Below are 25,799 nucleotides of genomic sequence, written 5' to 3'. Positions count from 1 at the left end.
TGGTGTCTTGGTAACAGTCGTGAGTCAATAGGACCACAATCTACTTTCACAAGAACCCTTTTGGAAAGATTCTGGAAACCCCTGTTCAATCTCAAGTCCCTGGACAGACATACAATTACCTCTGATAATAACCATTACACAATAAGTCATGTAGGCTTGAAAGTTTGTAACAGTATTTTATTAATTTTTTTCCATTTGCCATTACAATGCTTGTTTAAAATCTATTTGTTCATTATACTGCAATATCAGTTGTATTAAAATCGATTTTACTTTCTCCCTTAACTGAACATGATGTACTGAGATACTGTATGTTAACAATTTAATATATAAAATAGAAATGTCTGAACAAATAACTCTAGACAATTCAAAGCATTTTTTTTCTTCACAGTCCTGTGTTAGGAATTCATTAATCAAACCGAGGAAATAGACTGCACCCTTGTGGCAGAGGACTGCCATCTTGTGGCATAGGTTATCCACCACAAAATAAACAACTGCAACCCTGAAGGCAACTGTTTTTTGTTTTTTTAACTGAAGTAGAAAAAGAGACAGAAGTAGCTGAGGTGAGAAGTGGAAGACCCGATAGTGATTTCTGAATGTTAAAATTATGTGAAACATGATACATCCACACCATCTCTCAACCCTTTCACCACTTTCACTGGCTTTGACATTTGGAGGCTAAGGTCCTCTCCCACTCCACCTCCACAACTTTGTACAGTTCCATGGTGGCTTTGGCATCCTCCACAGACGAGTGCCCCTTCTTCCCAGTCTGAGAACACAAGGATAATTTATTTTAACTACAAAATAACATAACCTACACAATAACAGGTTTATTAGAGGTTTATTAGCTTACTACTTTTGTTGAGACTAAAAACAATAACAACCTCGACAATCACTGCAGACTATATTCAAATCAATCCCCTTTCAATAGAAGTCTCTTCTCACCTGGATGTTGCGGTTGAACAGGGCCTTGGTGAGTCTTTTCAGTGAGGCAACATCTTTCTCTGGAAAGCCAGCCTTCTGGTTGAGGAGAGGGATGCGGGAGGTGTCCCGCGTTAAGACAGAAGGGTGACTGTAACTCAGGGACTTGAAGTCATTGTGGACAGCATGCCCTATTACCACCTTCCCTGCAAGGATCTTCAGTATCTATAGGAGGAAATACAAATAAGAGATCAAATTATATCATAGTCATGTTCAGAGTAAAACAATTTTATTTAGTAAATATTTTCTTAACTATATTTCTTGAACTGCATTGTTGGTTAAGGGCTTGTAAGTAAGCATTTCACAGTAAGGTCTACACCGGTTGAATTCGGCGCATGTGACAAATAAAATTTGAATTGATTTTAAAGCGACGGTCCAAATACAATAGGTTAAGGGGCAATTCCACGGTAACGGATTTACGCTTTGACTCAGTTTTTTCACTTGAATATGTATGCCAAACAAAAACCATTGATTTCAAAATTTAACAAACCATACAACCAATGTTCCCTCAAAATGTTTTCATCACTGAGCAAATTTCAGGTCTGCTGAGCACAACCTTGAACATTGTGAAAATTCTGTGTAACTTCCGGCGCGTTTACTGTGAACACTGAGGCTGTACACGCTTTAAGTTAGTTCTAACAGTGGCCAAGTAGGCTACTGTGGCTATTAGATCATAATGTATGCCTACCAGAATGGCCTTCCATCAAAAACAATGGCAAAAATGCATCCCATAACATTTTAACATGGAAATAGCTGTTCTATCGTTCAGCCTACAGTAGCAGCCAATGTGTGGTGTTCAACGTAGGCCTACATTACATGAGACTTTTGAAAAAAAAACATGCAGGACTTGACATTAACCTGTTTATCCACTTGTCCTTCAGACAAGGAGGTGACTGAAAATGTTGTGGTGTTTGATGCAAGAAACCACGTTACAAAATAAAATGCATCATTATTCCCATCAAATTATTACAGAGAATCAGACAAATTATTCTACCCTCTGCCTATTGGCTACTTTGCTTATTCAAGCCTGTCTCAAAATACAACACTGCCCCTTTAAGACAAAAAAAAAGCTCTTTACCTGACTCGCTTTTCAAAGATGTCTAGAAATGTACATGTTTTGCGCTCTTGTAGGACGCAATCAATCCCCCATTGCTGATTACAAATTATCTATAACTGGGCTAATAACTCACTAACTAGCAAAGGATCTGAACAAATGTACACGTCCCTACATGTAGCTCTCGCTTTGATCTCAAAACAAGCGCATCTACTCACAACCACTCATGCTGTAAAAACAGTCCAGTTCGAAGTGAATGGCACATATCCATAGAGAGAGAGAGACTTGTCCAGACTGTTTTAACACTCTTGATTTGACCACCAGACAACAGAAAGAAAACAGTTATGAGCTTAACATAACAGTATGCCAGTGGAAGGGAGGACATTAGCAGGTAACCCAACTGTGGTTTGTGACTATTATGATTTCCAATTGTAGCCAACTCAGTTGAGGTAATTCCGTTAGCCATTTGGTAACAGAATTACAAGTTTGAATAACTGAATAATTGATATCAGTAAAATAACTATAACTTATTGGTAGGTCAACCATTACTTGTTACTTCTGTGAACTTTCATTATCCTCATGAGGGAGAGAAGTTAAAACATATTTTAAAGATGTGGGCTTTTGGTAGTGGAATTACAAGGCACAAGTCAATATCTCTTAAACTTACAGAAGGTAAACAATTTACCCAAAACTACATATAAGTGTTGAAATTAGTTGTAAGGGGTCTTTACTTCAACATTACTGTGTTTTTATGTATTTCTGATACCTTTTAAGACTTTCTGGTATATGTTTTCTAAGACCCCTTTTCCATCTGTTTATCCAGAAATCAAAGCCTTTGCTAATACCACATTTTTAAGATGGAAAAATAGTTGGAAAATGTATATATGCCTTAATTTCCCCAAAATATAGACTCTTAGCTTTCATTTGATACCCAATTTGATATGCTCTTGGGTCCTTTTCGATGGAAAAAGGTTACATGGGAAAATGTTCCTCGTCCTTCGAACATTCTCCTCCGGGAGCCTTCTTACCTCCTTCCTGGCATGTTGAAATGGCATGGCTTTGACCAGTTGATGCCAGGTGATGCCACTCCAACGGGTCCGGTAGTCAGTGACTGGGTTGGTGGGCTTGATGTACCTGTCATACACCACGTCTCCGTCATAGGAGACAATACTGCATCGTGCCAGCTCACTGTTGCGACCCTTGGGGCCTGTGCCGACCATCTCACAGTCCATGGCAAGGTACTTCAGGGGGTTACAAAGGGGGGCTGACCCACCTGGGAAAGGGGCGCAGTGGGCAACGGTCCTGGGGGGTGGGGGTTGGTGCCCCGGGGTGGTAGTCGAAGTGGATTGCTCAGGATTGGTGGAATTATTCACAGTGATGGTCAAGGATGTTGAGCTGCTTGTGGATGATGCAGGCTTGGAAGTGAAGCTTCTGGCATGCTCTGAACTTGGTATGTGATATGAACTTTTACTGTGAGTATTCTGCGTGTGAGCAGAGCTTTTGTTGTGTGCAGCATTGGGTTGAGATGGCCAATTGGCCCCATTGTGCCAGGGAGGTGGCCCCTGATGTTTATTCCCCTGTCTGTGATTGTGCTGGCTCTGCTTCTTGTTGAGGTAACCCTTTTTCTCCAAGAGTCGCCGCCTTTTGATGAATGCCTTGTGTTTGTTGCTTCCCGATGAGTCTTTACAGGGTCCACTGCTGCCAGAACAGTCCAGGTTTAACATCATGTCCGACATCTTGGAGGAGAATCTTCCTCAGCTGGAGCTGGGTTTGTTCTTTGACTAACGGTTGACGTCCCACTCCCTTCAACAGGACATGAAGGCCTTCACTGCTGTGTAAGATTAGGGTCAAATATTTGTTTTAATCAAATGTCATTCTGACCCAATTGTCATGACATCAATTGAAGCCGTATTGTGATACCTGGACAAAAATAAAATTGACTTATGTTAACAAAGCAGCTGGTATGTCTGAAATAGTGGGAAACCATTCTAGTCACAAACAAAGAAGCTAGCTAGCCATCTGTTTGATATCATCTAGTTCGTTTGGTACTAGCTTAGCATGGAACACATGAGCCCACGTAGCTAGCTAGCCACAATTAACGTTAGGTATTTTCGACAAGTATGTGTAATCCGTGTAGTGTAAACATTAGCGTGCTAGATAGCTGTCAGGATGATATTAGAATAGAAAATACGGCTTCGGCGAGCTAGAATTGGGTCCTTGGCTAGCTAGCTAACTAGCTACAGTAATACTCGCTAGCTAGCTCTGATGCTAAGCTTCCCGAAACAGCGACTCGAACATTAGCTAGCTGGGATTGAAACTCTATTCTCCAGACAGACTAATTTAACTGTATCATGCTTAAATCAGCGTTATACAACAAATTACACCGACCTATAAATAAAGCACCATGCTCATATTTCCTTAGCAGCTACTTTATTCTTCTTCTGTGGGTTTTATGACGGCTACATCCAAAAGTTGTATTGCCGCCACCAACTGGACGGTTTGAAACCAAAAATAAAATTAATAAATCTATACTTAGTGATACTAACAATCCACCCTAATAAAACAAGTACATTGCCAAAACAAACAAAACTACACTTCTTCCAGTTCTCCATATATCCCTTCTCAGGCTCTAGGACCTGTAGCTCAGTTGGTAGAGCATGGCGCTTGCAACGCCAGGGTTGTGGGTTCGTTTCCCACGGGGGGCAGTATGAAAATGTATTCACTCACTAACTGTAAGTCGCTCTGGATAAGAGCGTCTGCTAAATGACTAAAATGTAAAATATAAGGTCATACTGCTTTTGCTAATTTTCCATGTAACTCCTTTGCTGTGAAATCTTTCAGCCCCCGGAACCGCTCCGCTGCAATCTCAATGATTTCTATCTTCCTAGATATTTTCTCCAACTTGGCAGTGCCATTTTATCACCATTGCAATAAAGGCCAAAGTCCACCTTTTTAACTTTTAAAATGTCAGGATCCTTTTGGTGTAAGACAACGCCTGCAGCCTGCAGTAAAGGCCTATCCACTACCATGGACTCTTCTGGTGTAACATTCAAACCCTCAACCCTTTTCACAGCTTCTGCATATGAAATGTTCTGTACAACCCTGATTTTGGCCACCTCATTCTCTTTTACCTTTGTGGGGCATTCAGAATACGTGGCTTCATGATTCCCACTGCAATTTCAACATTTTCTTCACTTTTATAACACATTATATGATATTTTCCACATCTTGTACATCTCGGCTTCTCCCTTCTGCAAACACTTTCTACATGACCAAAAGCTTTACAATGTTCACACTGCATTGGTCTTGGGATAAACGTTCCAACTCTGTAATTAATATACCTTAACTGCACTTCATTAGGGAGAGTCCATTTCAAAAAACAAAAGAACAGATAAACACTTCACTTTTTCCTTATTCACCACACGATTCATCCGACGTGCTTCAAGCACTCCAGCAATATCTTTCATCTCTTCCACGTCAACTTCCCACGAAACGCCAGATATAACCCCCTTGACGGGTGCCCTGTTCCTAAGAGACACACAACACTTCAACTTATCAAATCGATTAAGACAAAACGCACGTTCCTTCTGATCCGCAGAATCACACAAAAAAAATAATCACATCCTTCACTTTACCCAGAACTCTCTCCACCAGTTTGGATAACTCAACTGGTTTATTCAAGATTGGTACTCTGCTCAGCTGCTCCTTATTAACAAACCGTACTCCTACTAGATACGAAGGATCATTCTCATCACTGTACCCTACTTTGCTCCGTTTTCCATTCTTTTGAACAATACTCAAATTCTCCTTGATTCTACCGCCATTGTATTCAGATTCCACTTCATCATCCGCTTCCGCCATCTTCCTCCTGTTAAACTAACCAATCGACTACTTCCGGCTCAGAGGTCGTGTTGTGAGGAAGAGCTACAAACAAACACTTCTTATCGTCGTTATAAAATTTCATTCAGAATAGCGTATTGTTGGAATGTTTCATGTTCACAGTTCATAACCGGTTGTTGTAGGTATCCAGTTGCCGATGCGACGGTCGAATGATGTGCTCACCGACACTTTCAGCAAAGCAGCAAAGAGAGTTGGCAAGACATCTTATAAATTTTCTGTCGACATACAAACACATCTCCGATTCCTTCATAATTGTACGTACAAGCAACTCATTCTATTTCTATGTTTTTTAAGTGAAGCTGCTGCACTTTTTTATGAGGTTATACGATGATCACGGGATATATTGCTATCAAGTCTAGAGTCCACCGCTCCAGGTTGAAGTTTCCCCTACAGATCTAGGATCAGCTTCCCCTCCCTCAATCCTGACCTAAACCATTATTGGAAAAAATTCTAAACTGACCAAAAGCCAGCGTGTAGAGGCAATTTCACCCTACACGCTCCCATGAAGCTTCATCCCTGTCTCAAATGGCCCCTGAATAGGTTTCTCTAGCTACTCTTCAATTAATGTGTTATTGATCATGTTTTCTCCTGCCTTAGGAATTCTTCAGTGAGGATCTATGGGCTACATTGCCTACCAGATGGCAACAGGTCCTCTGTGACCTGTCACCCCCACAAATAGCTGACCTCCTATTGGACAGATTAAATGTGAATAGAAGGTATTCAGTCATACCAGTGTAGTCATTGAATTTGAATTGGATTCTATATCATAAAACTGTTTGAAATAACTTATACAATGTTCCTTTTTTATTTCAGCTACTCTTGTATATGGCCTCTTTCACTATTGGCTTTCCGGGCCACAGCTCATGCCCTGACGTTCCCCAGGACACCCCAGGGCAAGCGGGGACATGAAGTGGGCATGCTGAAGCCCGAGGAGTTCCTGGAGAACAGGAGTCAGAGCTCACTGCTGGGACACATATTCAGGAAACATGTGAAACCCAAGAAGCAGCATGAGATCCGGAGTCTGGGCACGGTAAAGATGTGCATACTACTTTTCATATAAATGGATGTGCATACTACTTTTTCATATATATACACACACAGTTCCAGTCAAAAGTCAGGACACATTAATTCAAGGGTTTTTCTTTAATTTTTACTATTTTCTACATTGTAGAATAATAGTGAAGACATCAAAGCTATGAAATAACACATATGGAATCATGTAGTAACCAAAAAAGTGTTAAACAAATCAAAATATATTTTATATTTGAGATTCGTCAAAGTAGCCACCGTTTGCCTTGATGACAGCTTTGCACACTCTTGGCATTCTCTCAACCAGCTTCATGAGGTAGTCTCCTCAAATGCATTTCAATTAACAGGTGTGCCTTGTTCAAAGTTCATTTGTGGAATTTCTTTCCTTCCTAATGCGATTGAGCCAATCAGTTGTCTTGTGACAAGGTAGGGGTGGTATACAGAAGATAGCCCTATTTGGTAAAATACCAAGTCCATATTATGTCAAGAACAGCTCAAATAAGCAAAGAGAAACTACAGTCCATCATTACTTTAAGACATGAAGGTCAGTCAATCCCGAAAATGTCAAGAACGGAAAGTTTCTTCAAGTGCAGTCACAAAACCCATCAAGCACTATGATGAAACTGGCTCTCATGAGGACCGCCACAGGAAAGGAAGTTCCAGAGTTACCTCTGCAGTAGAGGATTAGTTTATTAGAGTTAACTGCAGCTCAGATTACAGCCCAAATAAATGCTTCACAGAGTTCAAGTAACAGACACATCTCAACATCAACTGTTCAGAGGAGACTGTGTGAACCAGGCCTTCATGGTCAAATTGCTGCAAAGAAACCACTACTAAAAGGACACCAATAAGAAGAAGAGACTTGCTTGGGCCAAGAAACACGAGCAATGGACATTAGACCGCTGGAAATCTGTCCTTTGGTCTGATGAGTCCAAATTAGAGATTTTTGGTTTCAACCGCCGTGTTTTTGTGAGACGCAGAGTAGGTGAACGGATAATCTCCGCATGTGTGGTTCCCACCGTGAAGCATGGAGGAAGAGGTGTCATGGTGTGGGGGTGCTTTGCCGGTGACACTGTTAGTGATTTATTTAACCAGCATGGCTACCACAGCATTCTGCAGCGATATGCCATCCCATCTGGTTTGCGCTTAATGGGACTATAATTTTCAACAGGACAATGACCCATCACACCACCAGGCTGTGTAAGGGCAATTTGACCAATAAGGAGTGTGATGGAGTGCTGCATCAGATGACCTGGACTCCACAATCACCCAACCTCAACCCAATTGAGATGGTTTGGGATGAGTTGGACTGCTGAGTGAAGGAAAAGCAGCCAACAAGTGCTCAGCATATGTGGGAACTCCTTCAAGACTGTTGGAAAAGCATTCCAGGTGAAGCTTCTTGAGAGAATGCCAAAAGTGTGCAAAGCTGTCATCAAGGCAAATGGTGGCTACTTTGAAGAACCTAAAATATAAAATATATTTTGATTTCTTTAACACTTTTCTGGTTACTACATGATTCCATATGTGTTATGTCATAGTTTTGAGGTCTTCACTATTATTCTACAATGTAGAAAATAGTAAAAATAAAGAAAAACCCTTAAATGAGTAGGTGTGTCCAAACTTTTGACTGGTACTGTGTGTGTGTGTGTATGTATACAGTGAGGGAAAAAAGTATTTGATCCCCTGATGATTTTGTACGTTTGCCCACTGACAGACATGATCAGTCTATAATTTTAATGGGAGGTTTATTTGAACAGTGAGAGACAGAATAACAACAACAAAATCAAGAAAAACGCATGTCAAAAATTAAAAAAATTAATTTGCATTTTAATGAGGGAAATAAGTATTTGACCCCCCTGCAAAACATGACTTAGTACTTGGTGGCAAAACCCTCGTTGGCAATCAGAGGTCAGAGGTTTCTTGTAGTTGGCCACCAGGTTTGCACACATCTCAGGAGGGATTTTGTCCTACTCCTCTTTGCAGATCTTCTTCAAGTCATTAAGGTTTCGAAGCTGACGTTTGGCAACTCGAACCTTCAGCTCCCTCCACAGATTTTCTATGGGATTAAGGTCTGGAGACTGGCTAGGCCACTCCAGGACCTTAATGTGCTTCTTCTTGAGCCACTCCTTTGTTGCCTTGGCCGTGTGTTTTGGGTCATTGTCATACTGGAATACCCATCCACGACCCATTTTCAATGCCCTGGCTGAGGGAAGGAGGTTCTCACCCAAGATTTGACGGTACATGGCCCCATCCATCGTCCCTTTGATGCGGTGAAGTTGTCCTGTCCCCTTAGTAGAAAAACACCCCCAAAGCATAATGTTTCCACCTCCATGTTTGACGGTGGGGATGGTGTTCTTGGGGTCATAGGCAGCATTCCTCCTCCTCCAAACACGGCGAGTTGAGTTGATGCCAAAGAGCTCCATTTTGGTCTCATCTGACCACAACACTTTCACCCAGTTCTCCTCTGAATCATTCAGATGTTCATTGGCAAACTTCAGACGGCCCTGTATATATTCTTTCTTGAGCAGGGGGACCTTGAGGGCGCTGCAGGATTTCAGTCCTTCACAGCGTAGTGTGTTACCAATTGTTTTCTTGGTGACTATGGTCCCAGCTGCCTTGAGATCATTGACAAGATCCTCCCGTGTAGATCTGGGCTGATTCCTCACCGTTCTCATGATCATTGCAACTCCACAAGGTGAGATCTTGCATGGAGCCCCAGGCCGAGGGAGATTGACAGTTATTTAGTGTTTCTTCCATTTGCGAATAATCGCACCAAATGTTGTCACCTTCTCACCAAGCTGCTTGGCGATGGTCTTGTAGCCCATTCCAGCCTTGTGTAGGTCTACAATCTTGTCCCTGACATCCTTGGAGAGCTCTTTGGTCTTGGCCATGGTGGAGAGTTTGGAATCTGATTGATTGATTGCTTCTGTGGACAGGTGTTTTTTATACAGGTAACAAGCTGAGATTAGGAGCACTCGCTTTAAGAGTGTGCACCTAATCTCAGCTCGTTACCTGTATAAAAGACACCTGGGAGCCAGAAATCTTTCTGATTGAGAGGGGGTCAAATACTTATTTCCCTCATTAAAATGCAAATCAATTTATAACATTTTTGACATGCGTTTTTCTGGATTTTTTTGTTGTTATTCTGTCTCACTGTTTAAATAAACCTACCATTAAAATTATAGACTGATCATTTCTTTGTCAGTGGGCAAACGTACAAAATCAGCAGGGGATCAAATACTTTTTTCCCTCACTGTGTGTGTATATATATTATATATATATATATATATATATATATATATACACAGTGGGGAGAACAAGTATTTGATACACTGCCGATTTTGCAGGTTTTCCTACTTACAAAGCATGTAGAGGTCTGTCATTATTATCATAGGTACACTTCAACTGTGAGAGACGGAATCTAAAATATGCTGGAGGAAACAGGTACAAAAGTATCTATATCCACAATAAAACAAGTCCTATATCGACATAACCTGAAAGGCCGCTCAGCAAGGAAGAAGCCACTCCTCCAAAACCGCCATAAAAAAGCCAGACTACGGTTTGCAACTGCACATGGTGACAAAGATCATACTTTTTGGAGAAATGTCCTCTGGTCTGTTGAAACGAAAATATAACTGTTTGGCCATAATGACCATTGTTATGTTTGGAGGAAAAAGGGGGTTGCTTGCAAGCCGAAGGACACCATCCCAACCGTGAAGCACGGGGGTGGCAGCATCATGCTGTGGGGTGCTTTGCTGCAGGAGGGACTGGTTCACATAAAAAAATAGATGGCATCATGAGGAAGGAAAATTATGTGGATATATTGAAGTACCATCTCAAGACATCAGTCAGGAAGTTAAAGCTTGGTCGCAAATGGGTCTTCCAAATGGACAATGACCCCAAGCATACTTCCAAAGTTGTGGCAAAATGGCTTAAGGACAACAAAGTCAAGGTATTGAAGTGGCTATCACAAAGCCCTGACCTCAAGCCTATAGAAAATGTGTGGGCAGAACTGAAAAAGCGTGTGCGAGCAAGGAGGCCTACAAACCTGACTCAGTTACACCAGCTCTGTCAGGAGGAATGGGCCAAAATTTACCCAACTTATTGTGGGAAGCTTGTGGAAGGCTACCCGAAACATTTGACCCAAGTTAAACAATTTAAAGGCAATACACTCAATTAGTATTTGGTATCATGTAAACTTCTGACCCACTGGGAATGTGATGAAAGAAATAAAAGCTGAAAGAAATCATTCTCTCTACTATTATTCTGACATTTCACATTCTTAAAATAAAGTGGTGATCCTAACTGACCTAAAACAGGGAATTTTTACTAGGATTAAATGTCAGGAATTGTGAATAACTGAGTTTAAATGTATTTGGCTAAGGTGTATGTAAACTTCCAACTTCAACTGTATATACATACAAATACACACACACACAGTGCCTTCGGAAAGTATTCAGACCCCTAGAATTTTTCCACATTTTGGTACGTTACAGCCTTATTCTGAAATTGATAGTTTTTTCCCCCTCATCAATCTACACAAAATACCCCATAATGACAAAGCAAAAACAGGTTTAGAAATGTTTGCTAATAAAAAAATAAAAAAAATGAATGCATTTTTACATTTACAAAAGTATGCAGACCCTTTACTCAGTACTTTGTTGAAGCACCTTTGGCAGTGACTAAAGCCTCGACTCTGGATATGACGCTACAAGCTTGGCACACCTGTATTTGGGAAGTTTCTCCCATTGTTCTCTGCAGATCCTCTCAAGCTCTGTCAGGTAGATGGGGAGTGTTGTTGCACAGCTATTTTCAGGTCTCTCCAGAGATGTTAGATCGGGTTCAAGTCCAGGCTCGGCCACTCATGGACATTCAGAGACTTGTCCCAAAGCCACTCCTGCGTTGTCTTGGCTGTGTGCTTAGGGTCGTTGTCCTGTTGGAAAGTGAACCTTCGCCCCAGTCTGAGGTCCTGAGGGCTCTGGAGCAGGTTTTCATCAAGGATCTCTCTGTACTTTGCTGTACTCTGTTCATCTTTGTCTCGATCCTGACTAGTCTCCCAGTTTCTGCCGCTGAGAAACATCCCCACAGCATGATGCTGCCACCACCATGCTTCACTGTACGGATGGTGCCAGGATTCCTCCAGATGTGACGCTTGGCATTCAGGCCAAAGAGTTCAATCTTGGTTTCATCAGACCAGAGAATCTTGTTTCTCATGGTCTTTCCTTTAGGTGCCTTTTGGCAAACTCCAAGCGGGCTGTCAAGTGCCTTTTACTGAGGAGTGGCTTCTGTCTGGCCACTCTACCATAAAGGCCTGATTGGTGGAGTGCTGCATAGATTGTTGTCCTTCTGGAAGGTTCTCCCATCTCCAAAGAGGAACTCTAGAGCTCTGTCAGAGTGACCATCGGGTTCTTGGTCACTTCCCTGACCAAGGCCCTTCTCCTACGATTGCTCAGTTTGGTGAGTCTTGGTGGTTCCAAAGTTCTACATTTAAGAATGATTGAGGGCACTGTGTTCTTGGGGACTTTCAATGCTGCAGACATTTTTTGGTACCCTTCCCCAGATCTGTGCCTTGACGCAATCCTGTCTTGGAGCTCTACGGACAATTCCTTCGACCTCATGGCTTGGTTTTTGCTGTGACATGCACTGTCAACTGTGGGACCTTATATAGACAGTTGTGTGCATTTCCAAATCATGTCCAATCAATGAAATTTACCACAAGTGGACTCCAATTTGTAGAAACATCTCAAGGATGATCAATGGAAACAAGATTCATCTGAGCTCAATTTCAAGTCTCATAGCAATGGGTCTGAATACTTCTATTTTTAATAAATTTGGTAAAATGTATGAAAACCTGTTTTCGCTTTGTCATTATGGAGTATTGTGTGTAGATTTGAGGATTTTTATTTATTTCATCCATTTTAGAATAAGGCTGTAACGTAACAAAATGTGTAAAAAGTCAAGGGGTCTGAATACTTTCCGTAAGCACTCGTATATTATATATATATATATATATACACTGCTCAAAAAAATAAAGGGAACACTAAAATAACACATCCTAGATCTGAATGAATGAAATAATCTTATTAAATACTTTTTTCTTTACATAGTTGAATGTGCTGACAACAAAATCACACAAAAATGATCAATGGAAATCAAATGTATCAACCCATGGAGGTCTGGATGTGGAGTCACCCTCATTAACTAAAGTGGAAAACCACACTACAGGCTGATCCAACTTTGATGTAATGTCCTTAAAACAAGTCAAAATGAGGCTCAGTAGTGTGTGTGGCCTCCACGTGCCTGTATGACCTCCCTACAATGCCTGGGCATGCTCCTGATGAGGTGGCGGATGGTCTCCTGAGGGATCTCCTCCCAGACCTGGACTAAAGCATCTGCCAACTCCTGGACAGTCTGTGGTGCAACGTGGCGTTGGTGGATGGAGCGAGACATGATGTCCCAGATGTGCTCAATTGGATTCAGGTCTGGGGAACGGGCGGGCCAGTCCATAGCATCAATGCCTTCCTCTTGCAGGAACTGCTGACACACTCCAGCCACATGAGGTCTAGCATTGTCTTGCATTAGGAGGAACCCAGGGCCAACCGCACCAGCATATGGTCTCACAAGGGGTCTGAGGATCTCATCTCGGTACCTAATGGCAGTCAGTCTACCTCTGGCGAGCACATGGAGGGCTGTGCGGCCCCCCCAAAGAAATGCCACCCCACACCATGACTGACCCACCGCCAAACTGGTCATGCTGGAGGATGTTGCAGGCAGCAGAACGTTCTCCACGGCGTCTCCAGACTCTGTCACGTCTGTCACATGTGCTCAGTGTGAACCTACTTTCATCTGTGAAGAGCACAGGGCGCCAGTGGCGAATTTGCCAATCTTGGTGTTCTCTGGCAAATGCCAAACGTCCTGCACGGTGTTGGGCTGTAAGCACAACCCCCACCTGTGGACGTCGGGCCCTCATACCACCCTCATGGAGTCTGTTTCTGACCGTTTGAGCAGACACATGCACATTTGTGGCCTTCTGGAGGTCATTTTGCAGGGCTCTGGCAGTGCTCCTCCTGCTCCTCCTCGTCTCCTGATGTACTGGCCTATCTCCTGGTAGCGCCTCCATGCTCTGGACACTACGCTGACAGACACAGCAAACCTTCTTGCCACAGCTCGCATTGATGTGCCATCCTGGATGAGCTGCACTACCTGAGCCACTTGTGTGGGTTGTAGACTCCGTCTCATGCTACCACTAGAGTGAAAGCACCGCCAGCATTCAAAAGTGACCAAAACATCAGCCAGGAAGCATAGGAACTGAGAAGTGGTCTGTGGTCACCACCTGCAAAACCAGTCCTTTATTGGGGGTGTCTTGCTAATTGCCTATAATTTCCACCTGTTGTCTATTCCATTTGCACAACAACATGTGACATTTATTGTCAATCAGTGTTGCTTCCTAAGTGGACAGTTTGATTTCACAGAAGTGTGATTGACTTGGAGTTACATTGTGTTGTTTAAGTGTTCCCTTTATTTTTTTGAGCAGTGATATATATATATATATATATATTGCATTTCAGTCGTTGTTGATACTGATCTGTTCATGTCTCTCCACAGTTGGTGAAGCAGCTTTGTGACCTGACAGACTGCAATAGTGTGGTAGATGTGGGTTCTGGACAGGTAACCTAATATTCAGTCTTGTTATTCGACCTAGGAATCACACAATAAAAAAAATTGTTATCTGCCTAACAATGAGATTTGTCACAGTACATGATGTTGTGTATCCCTACTGGTCTCCCTAGGGCCATTTGACTCGTTTCTTGTCATTTGGGCTTGGTCTGTCTGTGACTGGAATTGAGGCCGATCCCACTCTAGTTTCCATGGCATCCAAATATGATGGACAGCTTCTGTGGACGCTGGAGAAGGAGCGGCAGAGGAAGGTAATGCACCACAACGCTCAGTAGTAAAGTGCAAGAAAGGCCCAGTTGATTGGCTCAGACTAGGCATTTTTTGTAAAACCAGTTATTAAGCAATTTGGTGAATATTACTAATTAGCAATGTAATGAAGAATTAAATATTTATACTGCTCTTACTCTTTCAGAATGGACCTCAGCTCTCTACATCTGGCCCCTCACCCTGCCATGTGGCTGGCTGGGTCAACCCCAAAGCATCATGGGAAGACTTTGTCAAGCAGGTTGGAAACAGTAAATGTGTCTGTGAGGATCAGACTGCTCCGGCTGGACCCAGTAAGAAGAGACAGTGGGGGTCCATATCAGAAGCTGATCAGCAACATGGGCACGGAGACCAGCCTGTGTTGACTGCAGAATCAGAATGCCTGGGTTGGTCAGACAATGGCCAGCCTGCATCCCCACTCAAGAATAATGACAATGCATGTACAAACTCTTTTAGTAGTGTAAAATATGAGCCCCGGTCTAGCTCACTCTCATTTCCAAAATTGCTCTGCAAGACTGAAGCCGGGCAAGGCCCATATGTCCACCCACTCTGCCAAGAGATTTCATCTACGGAAGTGGTTGTCTGCCCTGTGGAAGAGGGGCAGGAATGTCCAGATTTCATCCTAACAGGCCTCCATGCCTGCGGGGACCTCAGTGCTACCCTCCTTCGCCACTTTTCCAGCTGCCCTCACGTTCGTGGCATCACCTCAGTGGCGTGCTGCTACATGAAGATCACCACCAGCGAGAACCCCAACCCCCCTGGCCTCATAGCCCCTCCCCTTTCTCCTTTGCCCACCAATGAGACATCTCACTCAGAGTTCGGCTACCCAATGAGTTCCTGGGTGCAGGGGTTGCCGGGACACCAGTTGTCCTATAAGGCACGGGAGGGGGCATGTCACGCCATGGAGGACTACATGCACAGGCTGCGGGAGGAGAGTGGGTTGCTAAGGATGCACTGTTATCGGGCAACCCTGGAGACAGTTATCAGGGAGGCGAAGCCGGAGCTGCGCAGGCCAGGAGTCCAGGCGATAAAGAAAGCACATCTGCTACCCTTTACAGAGTGAGTGTTTACACCAGTTTGTATCCATACCTCTTCAGTCTGTACCATTAGGCAGCAGCTTTCACTGTATGTTAGGATGAAAACCTAAGAAATCCATCCTTGCATACGTCTCAGAAAAACCTTTACTATTAGGTATTATCCTTGTGTATAATGATAATCATTTTGATGATCACATTTAGGAATTCAATAGCTACATTCTCTCTATATTGCCTTTTGGTCAAACATGATCACCTATCTTATATGTACCCCTGACCCCCTCTCCACATGTACCCACAGGTATGCCCGTTTGGGTCTGCCCCGCGTTGGCCTGCCCCCTGACCTGCCCCTGGACACCTGCAGAGTGGAGGCCATGCTAAGGCAGGAGGGCCGTGTGGTGGTCTACTTCAGCCTGGCTCTGCTACTGGCACCGGTGGTGGAGACACTGGTGCTGCTGGACAGGATGCTATACCTGCAGGAGAAAGGTGAGGAAATGTACAGAGACTGTGTGTTATCAGATCTTGATGTATACTGATATTTTATCCGATTCCATACATCTTTTTTGTGGGCCAAGTGCTAACAGTAAAGGTGTTATTTCTTATTGCTTGATTGTTGGTGTAGGTATAAAGAGTCAGCTGGTGCCCCTCTTTGACCCTGCGTTCTCTCCCCGAAACCTGGTACTGGTGGCTTTGAAGCAGCCAACAAGGGACAAAGAGACTGTGTGCACCCTTCCATAACCAAGGACTCCTCTAAAACCGAGTGTTGTGTTCAGAGTTTACTCCCTTACTCATTGGTGCTCAAGGACTTTGGAGTGGAAGTTTAGAAGTGAGTAGCTGTGTCCGAATACCCATACTAGCGTACTACATACTTAAACTGCATACTATGTACTCATTGTCGCAAACTATTTTGCACTACCGTTTAGTAAAAGGTATGCAGTATGCCACGGCCGCAACGCAGTAGTGGCTCCTGACTGGCTGAATAGGTGGGGCGGGGCCGAGTGTGGATGGATTTTTCAAAATTCAAAAGACATGCGTCGCATTAACCAGCCCGATAACAGCTCATTTCCAATTCAGTTAATTTCTCTAAAAACTCTGAATAGAATAGTAATGGAGTTATAGTTGTCTTTGATACACATGGGAAACTGTTGTGTGAAAAACCAGCAGTGATTCAGTTCTTGACACAAACTGGTGCGCCTGGCACCTACTACCATACCCCGTTCAAAGGCACTTAAATCTGGTTTCGGTTTCATTAACATATTTAGTGAAATCAAAGTGCATATATAAATTAAATCAATAGCCTAGTGTACACACACACACCAAAACTTTTTTTTCCAATTCACATCCTATAAAACTTTCTATTTTCGCATACTGAGAATGCGTCATGCACAATTGCATTATTTAGCGTTCTTGGTTAATTTTAGTAGCACATCCCCATATCTGGTTGTCAAGGCTGAAATGAGTATGACATCCAGGCATTTAAAGTATACTTGATTTTCGAAATGTCACATACTATAAAACTTTTTTTTGCATACTCAAAATGGCCTACTATTTAGGACGCAAGTATGGGTATTCGGACACGGCCAGGAGAGCCAAATTACTATTTCATCACAGAATGTGGAAAGAAGTGGAGGACACTCAACCAACTTGAGTCAAGGTGCGACCATACACATGTAATGCAATTCCTTTTTCATATTAATGTCTGGACAAAATTGCTTTTGAAAGGGAGAGAATGTGCCCCTTTTCTGGCAAAATTGAATAAAGAATAGTATTTAGATTTCACCTGATGAATCCTTAATTATTTTCCAAAGCCTGTTTCCAGTGGTCATTAATTGTTAATGGCATTTTTAATGAATTTTCTCAGGGATTGACACATCACTGACACTCAAATCGACCTGTACAGTAGTTTTGAAGGCTGCACCACGTGACATCAGTTTGTGTTACAGGGAGTGTTTAATGCAAATGACTGAAGCATCCAGACTTTGGCCACAGACTCCAGTATTAAGTTGCCAGAGACTGCATTGTGTTCTGTTGCTTTCAACACATTGTCACACAGGATCTAAAGCAGTTTATTTTGTGCATGTTGGATTTCATTAAGATTGGCTGGCTGTATTCTAATCAATTTGTCTGCTTCGTGGGCACTTGTGCCCCCCCCCCCCACACCCAATTATATCTCTCTGGAGACATATAGTACACACCAATAATCCTCATGCATGAATGTCACGAGAGGAAGTCATTTTGGAAATTGGTTTAGAACGGTGTTTGGCTAAAAGGTGTATATTTCAGTACAAATCCTCCATTAAAATGATGTTGGGTGCAGTTTGCCATGTTTAAACATATGAAGAGTCTTAGTACAAGTGCTGTTCTAGAATCAAGTCCCTCCTGTCCATGTAATCTTATTCACTGTGATCAAAAAGGCAAAACTGATCCTAAATCAGCACTCCTACTCAGAGACAATTGATTAATATGGTCCCAGATTTCACATGCAGAAGACATTATTAATATGCCATTTAGCAGACGCTTTTATCCAAAGCGACTTAGTCATTAATGTGCATTCAAGTCTACCAGCTGATTCAGTCACAATGAGCTGAGTTTAACATATTTAGACAGATGGCAATGATCACCTTTATTGATCGGAGCAGAACCTAAACTACTAGTGTAATGACAGTGATCTTACACTGAAACTACCCAGTCCATTGCAGTATTCTTTACAGCAGCAATCATTTTACAACAGTCAAGAGCCTTTGTTAGAAATAAGCATTATGTGCCAACAATCTTGAAACCTTTGCCCGTTTCTGTCAACAAGTATCAAAATGATAGTTATTTCAATCAAATTAAAGCATACATGTTTGTTTTATTAACAAGGAATAATGAGTAGAAAGGTGAGGTCACAGATTGTTTCTAAACTCATTCATTCAGGCTCTCTACAAAGAACTCGTTACAGGCCACCGTCAGCGCAGCAACCAAGATGACAAACTCCTGAAAGTCCACTTCGCCATCTTTGTTTTCATCCAGATCACTCATGATCTTCTCTACTACCATAGGGTCCTTACTTGCCTGAGGGAGAGGAGTAGAAATGGTTCATGCATTGAAATGTAGGCCCAGACCAGAAACGGCCGCATGACTCTCTGAACATTTGTAGATATGAAAGAATTGGAATAGGCAATACGTAGAAAATTGCACAAAGCCAATCAGATGGAAAGATCGATCTCCTGCCATATTGTTATACCCATCAAATCATTTCAGATCTATGAAATGCCTAGGTGATAAGCGTAGTTTCTAGGCCAGGCCATAGTACAATATGTCTTGAAGGTGATGGTCCCACAACTGTTCAATAAATCAAGACTGCTCCAATGCTGGCCTTTATGAATTGCTTTGGGGCAGTTTTCATTTTGTTTATGTACATAAAAATGGAATTGAAGAAAATATAATATTGAAACCACATATCCCTCCCCTGGACAGCATTAAGAATCAAACTCACCGCCAGGAAGTCACTCAGTTCGCCCTGCAACAGATTCTTCAGCTCAACTTTGCTCAGCTTGTACTTGTCCCCTTCTTTTGAGGAGTATGAGTGGAACACTCGAATTAGCCCCTCCATTGCACTCTCGAGTTTGGAACCCATTTTACAGTGCTGTGAATAGCTAAAAAGAGACAAAGACGTGAGGGATAGGTCAATCCATGATAGCGTATAAGCTGTATGGACAATTAATAGATTTGACCGTAGAAGTCAAATTGCATGAAGTGAACTCATTGGTTCCTGTTTATTTGGATATAATCTTAACATTTGTCAGTGTGTAGAATATTGTAAACTGTATGCAACAGCCACTGGGGACAGTTTCAGAGCATTTCATCCAGTTTCAAAACGATCATGTGGGTTAAATTCCATCCCCCTTTCAAATTGTCTTTGAAAAACTAATTTAAATGTTCAATTATGATCTAGACAGGCATCCGATAACTAGCAACCCCTGAATTAAAAGCTTTAAATAATACATTGACTCCAGCAGCAACTAGAATAGAAAAATATTGATAAAAGGAGAATGAGACATTGCCATTGGTTGCCCAGGTGGGTACACATCACTCTCCCGAGTGGCGCAGTGGTCTAAGGCACTGCATCGCAGTGCTAGCTGTGCCACTAGAGATCCTGGTTCGAATCCAGGCTCTGTCATAGCCGGCTGCGACCGGGAGACCCATGGGGCGGCGCACAGTTGGCCCAGCGTCGTCCAGGGTAGGGGAGGGAATGGCCGGCAGGGGATGTAGCTCAGTTGGTAGAGCATGGCGTTTGCAACGCCAGGGTTGTGGGTTCGATAAAATAATGTATGTGCTAACTGTAAGTCGCTCTGGATAAGAGCGTCTGCTAAATGACTAAAATGTAATACAGCCCTGGTGGGCCTACACAGAGGAAACAGTCAGACCTTGCTGTTCTCAGGGGTCCAGGATAAACCTAAATGATCGGGTGTCTCAGAAAGGTGATAGATGGTTTAGCAAGCTATAGATTGTTATCCCCCAGAGACACATAAATAATGTAGCCCATTCTTGTGTGTGTGTGTGTGTGGGGGGGGGATGAGTGTAGCTATCCTAGTAATTCAAGCTCTGAAGTGGGTAGGCCTAATGTTTGATGCATCTAAAGCACACCATACCCCTGAATCAAGCTTAAAACAATCAGGCATTTGATCAGTTTAGATTGTGGGGTTCTTTCCTTACAAATATGATATCAGCTATATGAAAACACCCTCAATGACATGTGATTACATGAACTCTAAGGGCTGTTGAGGCAATTTGACTGAAAGTACACTGTGTACAAAACATTAGGAACGGCTCTTTCCATGACAGACTGACCAGATGAATGCTATGATCCCTTAGATGTAATTTGTTAAATATACTTCAAAATCAGTGTAGATGAAGGGGAGGAGACAGGTTAAAGAAGGATTTTAAACCTCGAGACAATTGAGATATGGATTGTGTGCCATTCAGAGGGTGAATGGGCAAGACAAAAGATTGAAGTGCCTTTAAAACGGGGTATGTTAGTAGGTGCCAGGCGCACCGGTTTGAGTGTGTCAAGAACTGCAACGCTGCTAGGTTTCATGCCACACACAGTTCCTTGTGTGTTCAAGAATGGTCCACCACCCAAATGACAACCAGCCAACTTTACACAACTGTGGGAAACATTGGAGTCAACATGGGCCAACATCCCTGTGGAACACTTTCGACCTTGTAGAGTCCATGCCCTGACGAATTGAGGCTGTTCTTAGGGCAAAGGGGGGGAAGGTATAGGAAGGTGTTCCTCATCTTTTGTACACTCAGTGTATAGTTGTTATTACACTCAATATTGGCCTGAAGTTCCTTTACTTAACTTTTTGTAAGCCTAATTAAGCTAATTATAAAACAGATGGCAAAATATGCAATAACCAAAAGAGCACAACTATAAAATTTAAACTCAATGCTACAGATTCATTTCAACTTCGCCAGATTTTTTTACCCAAAAAGGACATGCTTTTCTTCTTACCAGGAAGCCTATATGGCACAGAAATGTACATATGCTCAACAAGAAATATGCATGCAGGTTAAAAATCTATTGAACACAAACACGTTCCCTACTCACCTCAACGCTGATGACAAACGAAGGAGAAGTGGCGTCCACCCTCATCTCACCTGTTTTATGCATCTCACCTGTGAGCCTAAATTAAAATCAGGCGCCTCCCACTGGTGAAATCTGCAACATCACGGATGCAAATGGCACAGGAAGGCCTAATTAATTTGACCATGTAAGGTAACCTTACATAATTATTATTATACAGAATGTATTAGCCTACCGCAGAATCAATACAGTATCAGTAGACTATTGTATTGGATGTTTTTAACAACGACGTCTTCAAACCTATGATAGGACCTATTGGCTTAAAGCAACTAAAATTACGGACTTCCATTCCGAGTTTATTATCAGGGATGTATTCATTACGTCTTGAAGTCGCAACGGAAATCGTTTACCGTTAAAGAACCAAACGGATGCAAACAGAGGAAACGGGGAGGGACCTACCGGAATTTGTCCAATAGAAACTCTTGCAAAACATTTTCCGTTTGGAGTAGGCTAAACGGTTTCTGTTGCAAAACAGACTAAACGTTTTGCAACAGAATCGGCGTAATGAATTAATACACTATTCCATTGCGTTTCATGAGCCATTGGACGTCCCCTTTAGCCTTGTGAGGGAAATACCCTGACGCTTCGAAGCTGCCCAAATGCTCTGTCTAAACGCAAATAGGCCTACGCCTTGCACGACCAGATACCGTTTTGGAAACATTTGGACTTTCACATCAGTGAGAAAGAATTTGGGGGAAAAAAAACAAAAGGTTAAATGACTACACACCTTTTTAGGATTAGGGTTCCCATGCCGTGCGGCCATATTTCCATGTTAGAGCGCTTGTTTGGGCCTACGGAAGACAGAGGTGACCATGAGAAGTGTGCAGGAGGGCATGAGACAAAGGAATGTGTAGTATTGGCGGAAACAGTTGTGTGTAGCTTAGTTGGTAGAGCATGACGTTTGCAACGCCAGGGTTGTGGGTTCGTTTCCCACGGGGGACCAGTATGAAAATCACTAACTGCAAGTCGCTCTGGATAAGTGCGTCTGCTAAAATGATTAAAATGTAAAAATGTGTTAACTATAGGGGCACACATGGTGCTGAAGTTCAGAAGTGTCCAGTGACAGGCAGGCTGAGGTTGCCAGGATCAGAGTAGTACAGAGGTTGCCAGGATCAGAGTAGTACAGAAGGTGTGGTATGCTGAGGCAGTGAAGAGAGAAGTAGAGGAAGATGTGTACAGGGTGAGGGATCTTGAGAGGATCCCTGTGAGGAGGCTGAGGTCAATAGAGAGTGAGGCATAGCCATGGGTATCAACTATACCACAGAAATGGAACCTAAATCACAGAAAATAGATGTTGTGGTGGCAGCTGCAGAGAAGTACTTGGGTGTACAAGATTTTACTGCAGAAGGTGTGTTGAACGACAGTGTCCCGTCCTCCCAGTATGCCAGCCTGGTATAGGATCAGATAGGGCCAAGGAGTGGAATAATGGTGATGTTTTTAACGGGTGTAGGGTTAGTTGGTCCCTTTCCCCCGTCCTTTTCCCTTCCCTTTTTGTGTTACAGTGTAATGAATTCACACTCCAGAATAGTAGGCGGAAACACAGGGCTAGATAAGAGAAATAGATGAATAGGGATGCTGTGACCGGCCTCATACTCCAGTACAGTTGGTGGCGGTGTATGCACCTTTCAGTTTGTTGCGATCCTCCAACACAAATTTGAAGAAGAAGACGACAGAGGCAAACACCTGTTCTAATTAGCTATCAAAGCATCTCCTAACACTGTGTAATAGTGTTGTAACTGATAAATACTGTCGGTTGCAACTGTGTTAAAAGCGGTTAAAACAGTGTACAGTAAGTGTTTATTTTGCATTTGTGAATAATTTGGAATGGAAAGTGGAAGGCTTTATGTTTCCAAAACCGTATCGCACGGGAGGATTATTAACGTTTCTAAATGTTAAAACAGAGCATCGGGATTGTAGTTCACATGGAGCCAGCTGTCTTCCATACCATCTGCTGAGAACCCAAGACAGGGACCAGCTGTAAGCAGAGAGGAATAGGCGAAGCAAGAGGTTTTACTCCTCCCTAAATCTGTCCACAAAAAATATGCACAAACTGTCAGAAACTGTCTCAAGGAAGCTCATCTGCATGCTCGTCGTCCTCACCAAGGTATTGACCTGACTGCAGTTTGGCATCGTAACCGACTTCAGTGGGCAAATGCTCACCTTCGATGGCCACTGGCACGCTGGAGAAGTGTGCTCTTCACGGATGAATCCCGGTTTCAACTTTACCGGGCAGACGGCGTGTATGGCGTTGTGTGGGCGACCGGTTTGCTGATGTCAACGTTGTGAGCAGTGTGCCCCATGGTGGGGTTATGGTATGGGCAGGCATAAGCTTTGGACAAATAACACAATTGCATTTTATCTATGGCAATTTGAATGATCCTGAGGCCCATTGCTGCCTCCATCACCTCATGTTTCAGCATGATAATGCACAGCCCCATGTCATAAGGATCTGTACACAATTCCTGGAAGCTAAAAATGTCCCAGTTCTCCCATGGCCTGAATTCTCACCAGACATGTCACTCATTGAGCATGTTTCGGATGCTCTGGATCGACGTGTACGACAGCGTGTTCCAGTTCCTGCCAATATCCAGCATCTTCGCACAGCCATTGAAGAGGAGTGGTACAACATTCCACAGGCCACAATCAACAGCCTGATCAACTCTATGCAAAGGAGATGTGTCGCGCTGCATGAGGTAAATGGTGGTCACACCAGATACTGACTGGTTTTCCACGCTCCTACCTTTTCTTTAAGGTATCTGTGTCCAACAGATGCGTATCTATATTCCCAGTAATGTGAAATTACATAGATTAGGGCATAGTTTGTTTATTTAAATTGACTGATTTCCTTATATGAACTGTAACTCAGTAAAATCTTTGAAATTGTTGCATGTTGTGTTAATATTTTTGTTCAGTGTAAATTGAATCATCATTTAGGGAATAGGCCTACATTAGCCATGGGATATGACAGCAGCAGGTCAGATACGTGTAGGCCTACTACAGTCTCTCTCTCTCAACATTGTCCCTTGCTGGGCACCCAAAATGGTTTGCCAGCATTTATCACCTCAAATGACATCACATGGAAATAATCTCCCTCTGTATGCTTCTGCACTCATATCAGACGCTAACTGCCAATTCAAATCAGCTGTTGTCGATGAATGAGCCATCTTTCATCACACATGCTATATTCTATGAGATTATAATTCATTAATATGCTAATGTCCACGTTGACATACAGCGTCTGTCCTTCTGTCCTTTTTCTGCTCTTATGCTATGACTATGGTAGATTAGCCAAACAAATGCAATAAAACTAACACTAATTTAAATGTATATTTGCAGAATACAAAACTAAGGGGTCAATTAAGTGATAATGCCTGAGAAGCCGTGGTTTATAGGATATCTTGGCAAAGGTGTTAGGCCTGATATGTGGTAACTATCCATGTGGTCAGAATACAGACCTCTGTCATAAGTATTTACATGTCATATACTTTGCGTATTACTTTGTAGGCTATACTTAACTTAACCTTCCAAGATTAGACAGCTCCAGGACAAATACTGTAAGTCTGGTGGAAGTCATTCATCGAGGCTTGGCCATGTCAAGGCCACAAAAGCCGGCTCTGCGGAGTGCGTTTCCGAGGTGATCTCACTTAAGTAGATGTCAACCTGAGTGACCCAGAAAAAGAGCACTCACCTTTCCCTTTTGTGTGGGAAACTAAAGCCGCCATCTCGCATTACTGTGCAGAGAAGCATCAGAACCAACTGTTAGAATCTCTTTCAGCCTGTGCAATCTTCAACTTAATCGTACCTTCAATTATCTTGTTGATAAACACAGTTCACACTAATTATTCAATAATACTGGAAATACAGGGAGCAATGATAATGCATATGGGATTGAAAAATGCATACAGTTACAGTGGGGGAAAAAAGTATTTAGTCAGCCACCAATTGTGCAAGTTCTCCCACTTAAAAAGATGAGAGAGGCCTGTAATTTCCATCATAGGTACACGTCAACTATGACAGACAAATTGAGAGAAAAAAAATCCTGCAAATCACATTGTAGGATTTTTAATGAATTTATTTGCAAATTATGGTGGAAAATAAGTATTTGGTCACCTACAAACAAGCAAGATTTCTGGCTCTCACAGACCTGTAACTTCTTCTTTAAGAGGCTCCTCTGTCCTCCACTCGTTACCTGTATTAATGGCACCTGTTTGAACTTGTTATCAGTATAAAA

General features: G+C 42.6%; 3 protein-coding genes across 4 annotated transcripts; 1 reads left to right on the top strand and 2 right to left on the bottom strand.

The window, feature by feature from the left end:
- Positions 1 to 162: 162 nt before the first annotated feature.
- Positions 163 to 4,483, bottom strand: LOC311106677 (interferon-stimulated 20 kDa exonuclease-like 2). Of its 2 annotated transcripts, none has more exons than XM_084149070.1 (4): positions 4,421 to 4,483; positions 3,061 to 3,952; positions 943 to 1,143; positions 163 to 766 (listed from the first exon to the last, which is right to left on the bottom strand). In XM_084149070.1, exons 2-4 carry the CDS (start codon positions 3,766 to 3,768, stop codon positions 653 to 655), a joined length of 1,023 nt encoding a protein of 340 aa, XP_084005196.1. In that variant the 5' UTR covers positions 3,769 to 3,952; positions 4,421 to 4,483; the 3' UTR covers positions 163 to 652. The 2 variants fall into 2 exon arrangements, with proteins under 2 accessions (XP_084005196.1, XP_084005197.1); XM_084149071.1 differs by having other exon boundaries at positions 3,061 to 3,863; positions 4,421 to 4,477.
- Positions 4,484 to 5,933: 1,450 nt separating this feature from the next.
- Positions 5,934 to 17,715, top strand: LOC311125649 (methyltransferase-like protein 25B). The gene is made up of 8 exons (XM_084158424.1): positions 5,934 to 6,186; positions 6,530 to 6,648; positions 6,746 to 6,962; positions 14,567 to 14,629; positions 14,752 to 14,889; positions 15,051 to 15,961; positions 16,238 to 16,422; positions 16,559 to 17,715. The coding sequence occupies exons 1-8, from the start codon at positions 6,082 to 6,084 to the stop codon at positions 16,672 to 16,674; spliced, it is 1,854 nt and encodes a 617-aa protein (XP_084014550.1). The 5' UTR covers positions 5,934 to 6,081; the 3' UTR covers positions 16,675 to 17,715.
- A 1,125-nt stretch (positions 17,716 to 18,840) lies between these two features.
- On the bottom strand, positions 18,841 to 19,566 carry LOC311120266 (protein S100-A1; the record flags this gene model as incomplete). The annotated part of the gene is made up of 2 exons (XM_084157831.1): positions 19,415 to 19,566; positions 18,841 to 18,990 (listed from the first exon to the last, which is right to left on the bottom strand). The coding sequence occupies exons 1-2, from the start codon at positions 19,553 to 19,555 to the stop codon at positions 18,841 to 18,843; spliced, it is 291 nt and encodes a 96-aa protein (XP_084013957.1). The 5' UTR covers positions 19,556 to 19,566.
- Between the last annotated feature and the right edge of the window lie 6,233 nt (positions 19,567 to 25,799).

The sequence above is a fragment of the Coregonus lavaretus genome (genome assembly GCF_964263955.1).
Source record: "Coregonus lavaretus genome assembly, chromosome: 3".
Classification (NCBI taxonomy): domain Eukaryota; kingdom Metazoa; phylum Chordata; class Actinopteri; order Salmoniformes; family Salmonidae; genus Coregonus; species Coregonus lavaretus.
The sequence above is the reverse complement of the archived record's forward strand: the minus strand, read 5'-3'. Positions and strand labels throughout refer to the sequence as shown.

What these genes read in the sequence shown, in the direction of transcription:
- LOC311125649 (XM_084158424.1), top strand. Translation starts at nt 6,082, where the DNA reads ATGATGTGCTCACCGACACTTTCAGCAAAGCAGCAAAGAGAGTTGGCA. An exon ending in AGATTAAATGTGAATAGAAG is followed by an intron (nt 6,649 to 6,745) that starts GTATTCAGTCAT and finishes TTTTTATTTCAG; the next exon opens with CTACTCTTGTATATGGCCTC. An exon ending in AGAAGGAGCGGCAGAGGAAG is followed by an intron (nt 14,890 to 15,050) that starts GTAATGCACCAC and finishes TTACTCTTTCAG; the next exon opens with AATGGACCTCAGCTCTCTAC.
- LOC311106677 (XM_084149070.1), bottom strand. Translation starts at nt 3,768, where the DNA reads ATGTCGGACATGATGTTAAACCTGGACTGTTCTGGCAGCAGTGGACCC. An exon ending in TTCAACATGCCAGGAAGGAG is followed by an intron (nt 1,144 to 3,060) that starts GTAAGAAGGCTC and finishes TTCCTCCTATAG; the next exon opens with ATACTGAAGATCCTTGCAGG. An exon ending in TGTTCAACCGCAACATCCAG is followed by an intron (nt 767 to 942) that starts GTGAGAAGAGAC and finishes TTGTGTTCTCAG; the next exon opens with ACTGGGAAGAAGGGGCACTC.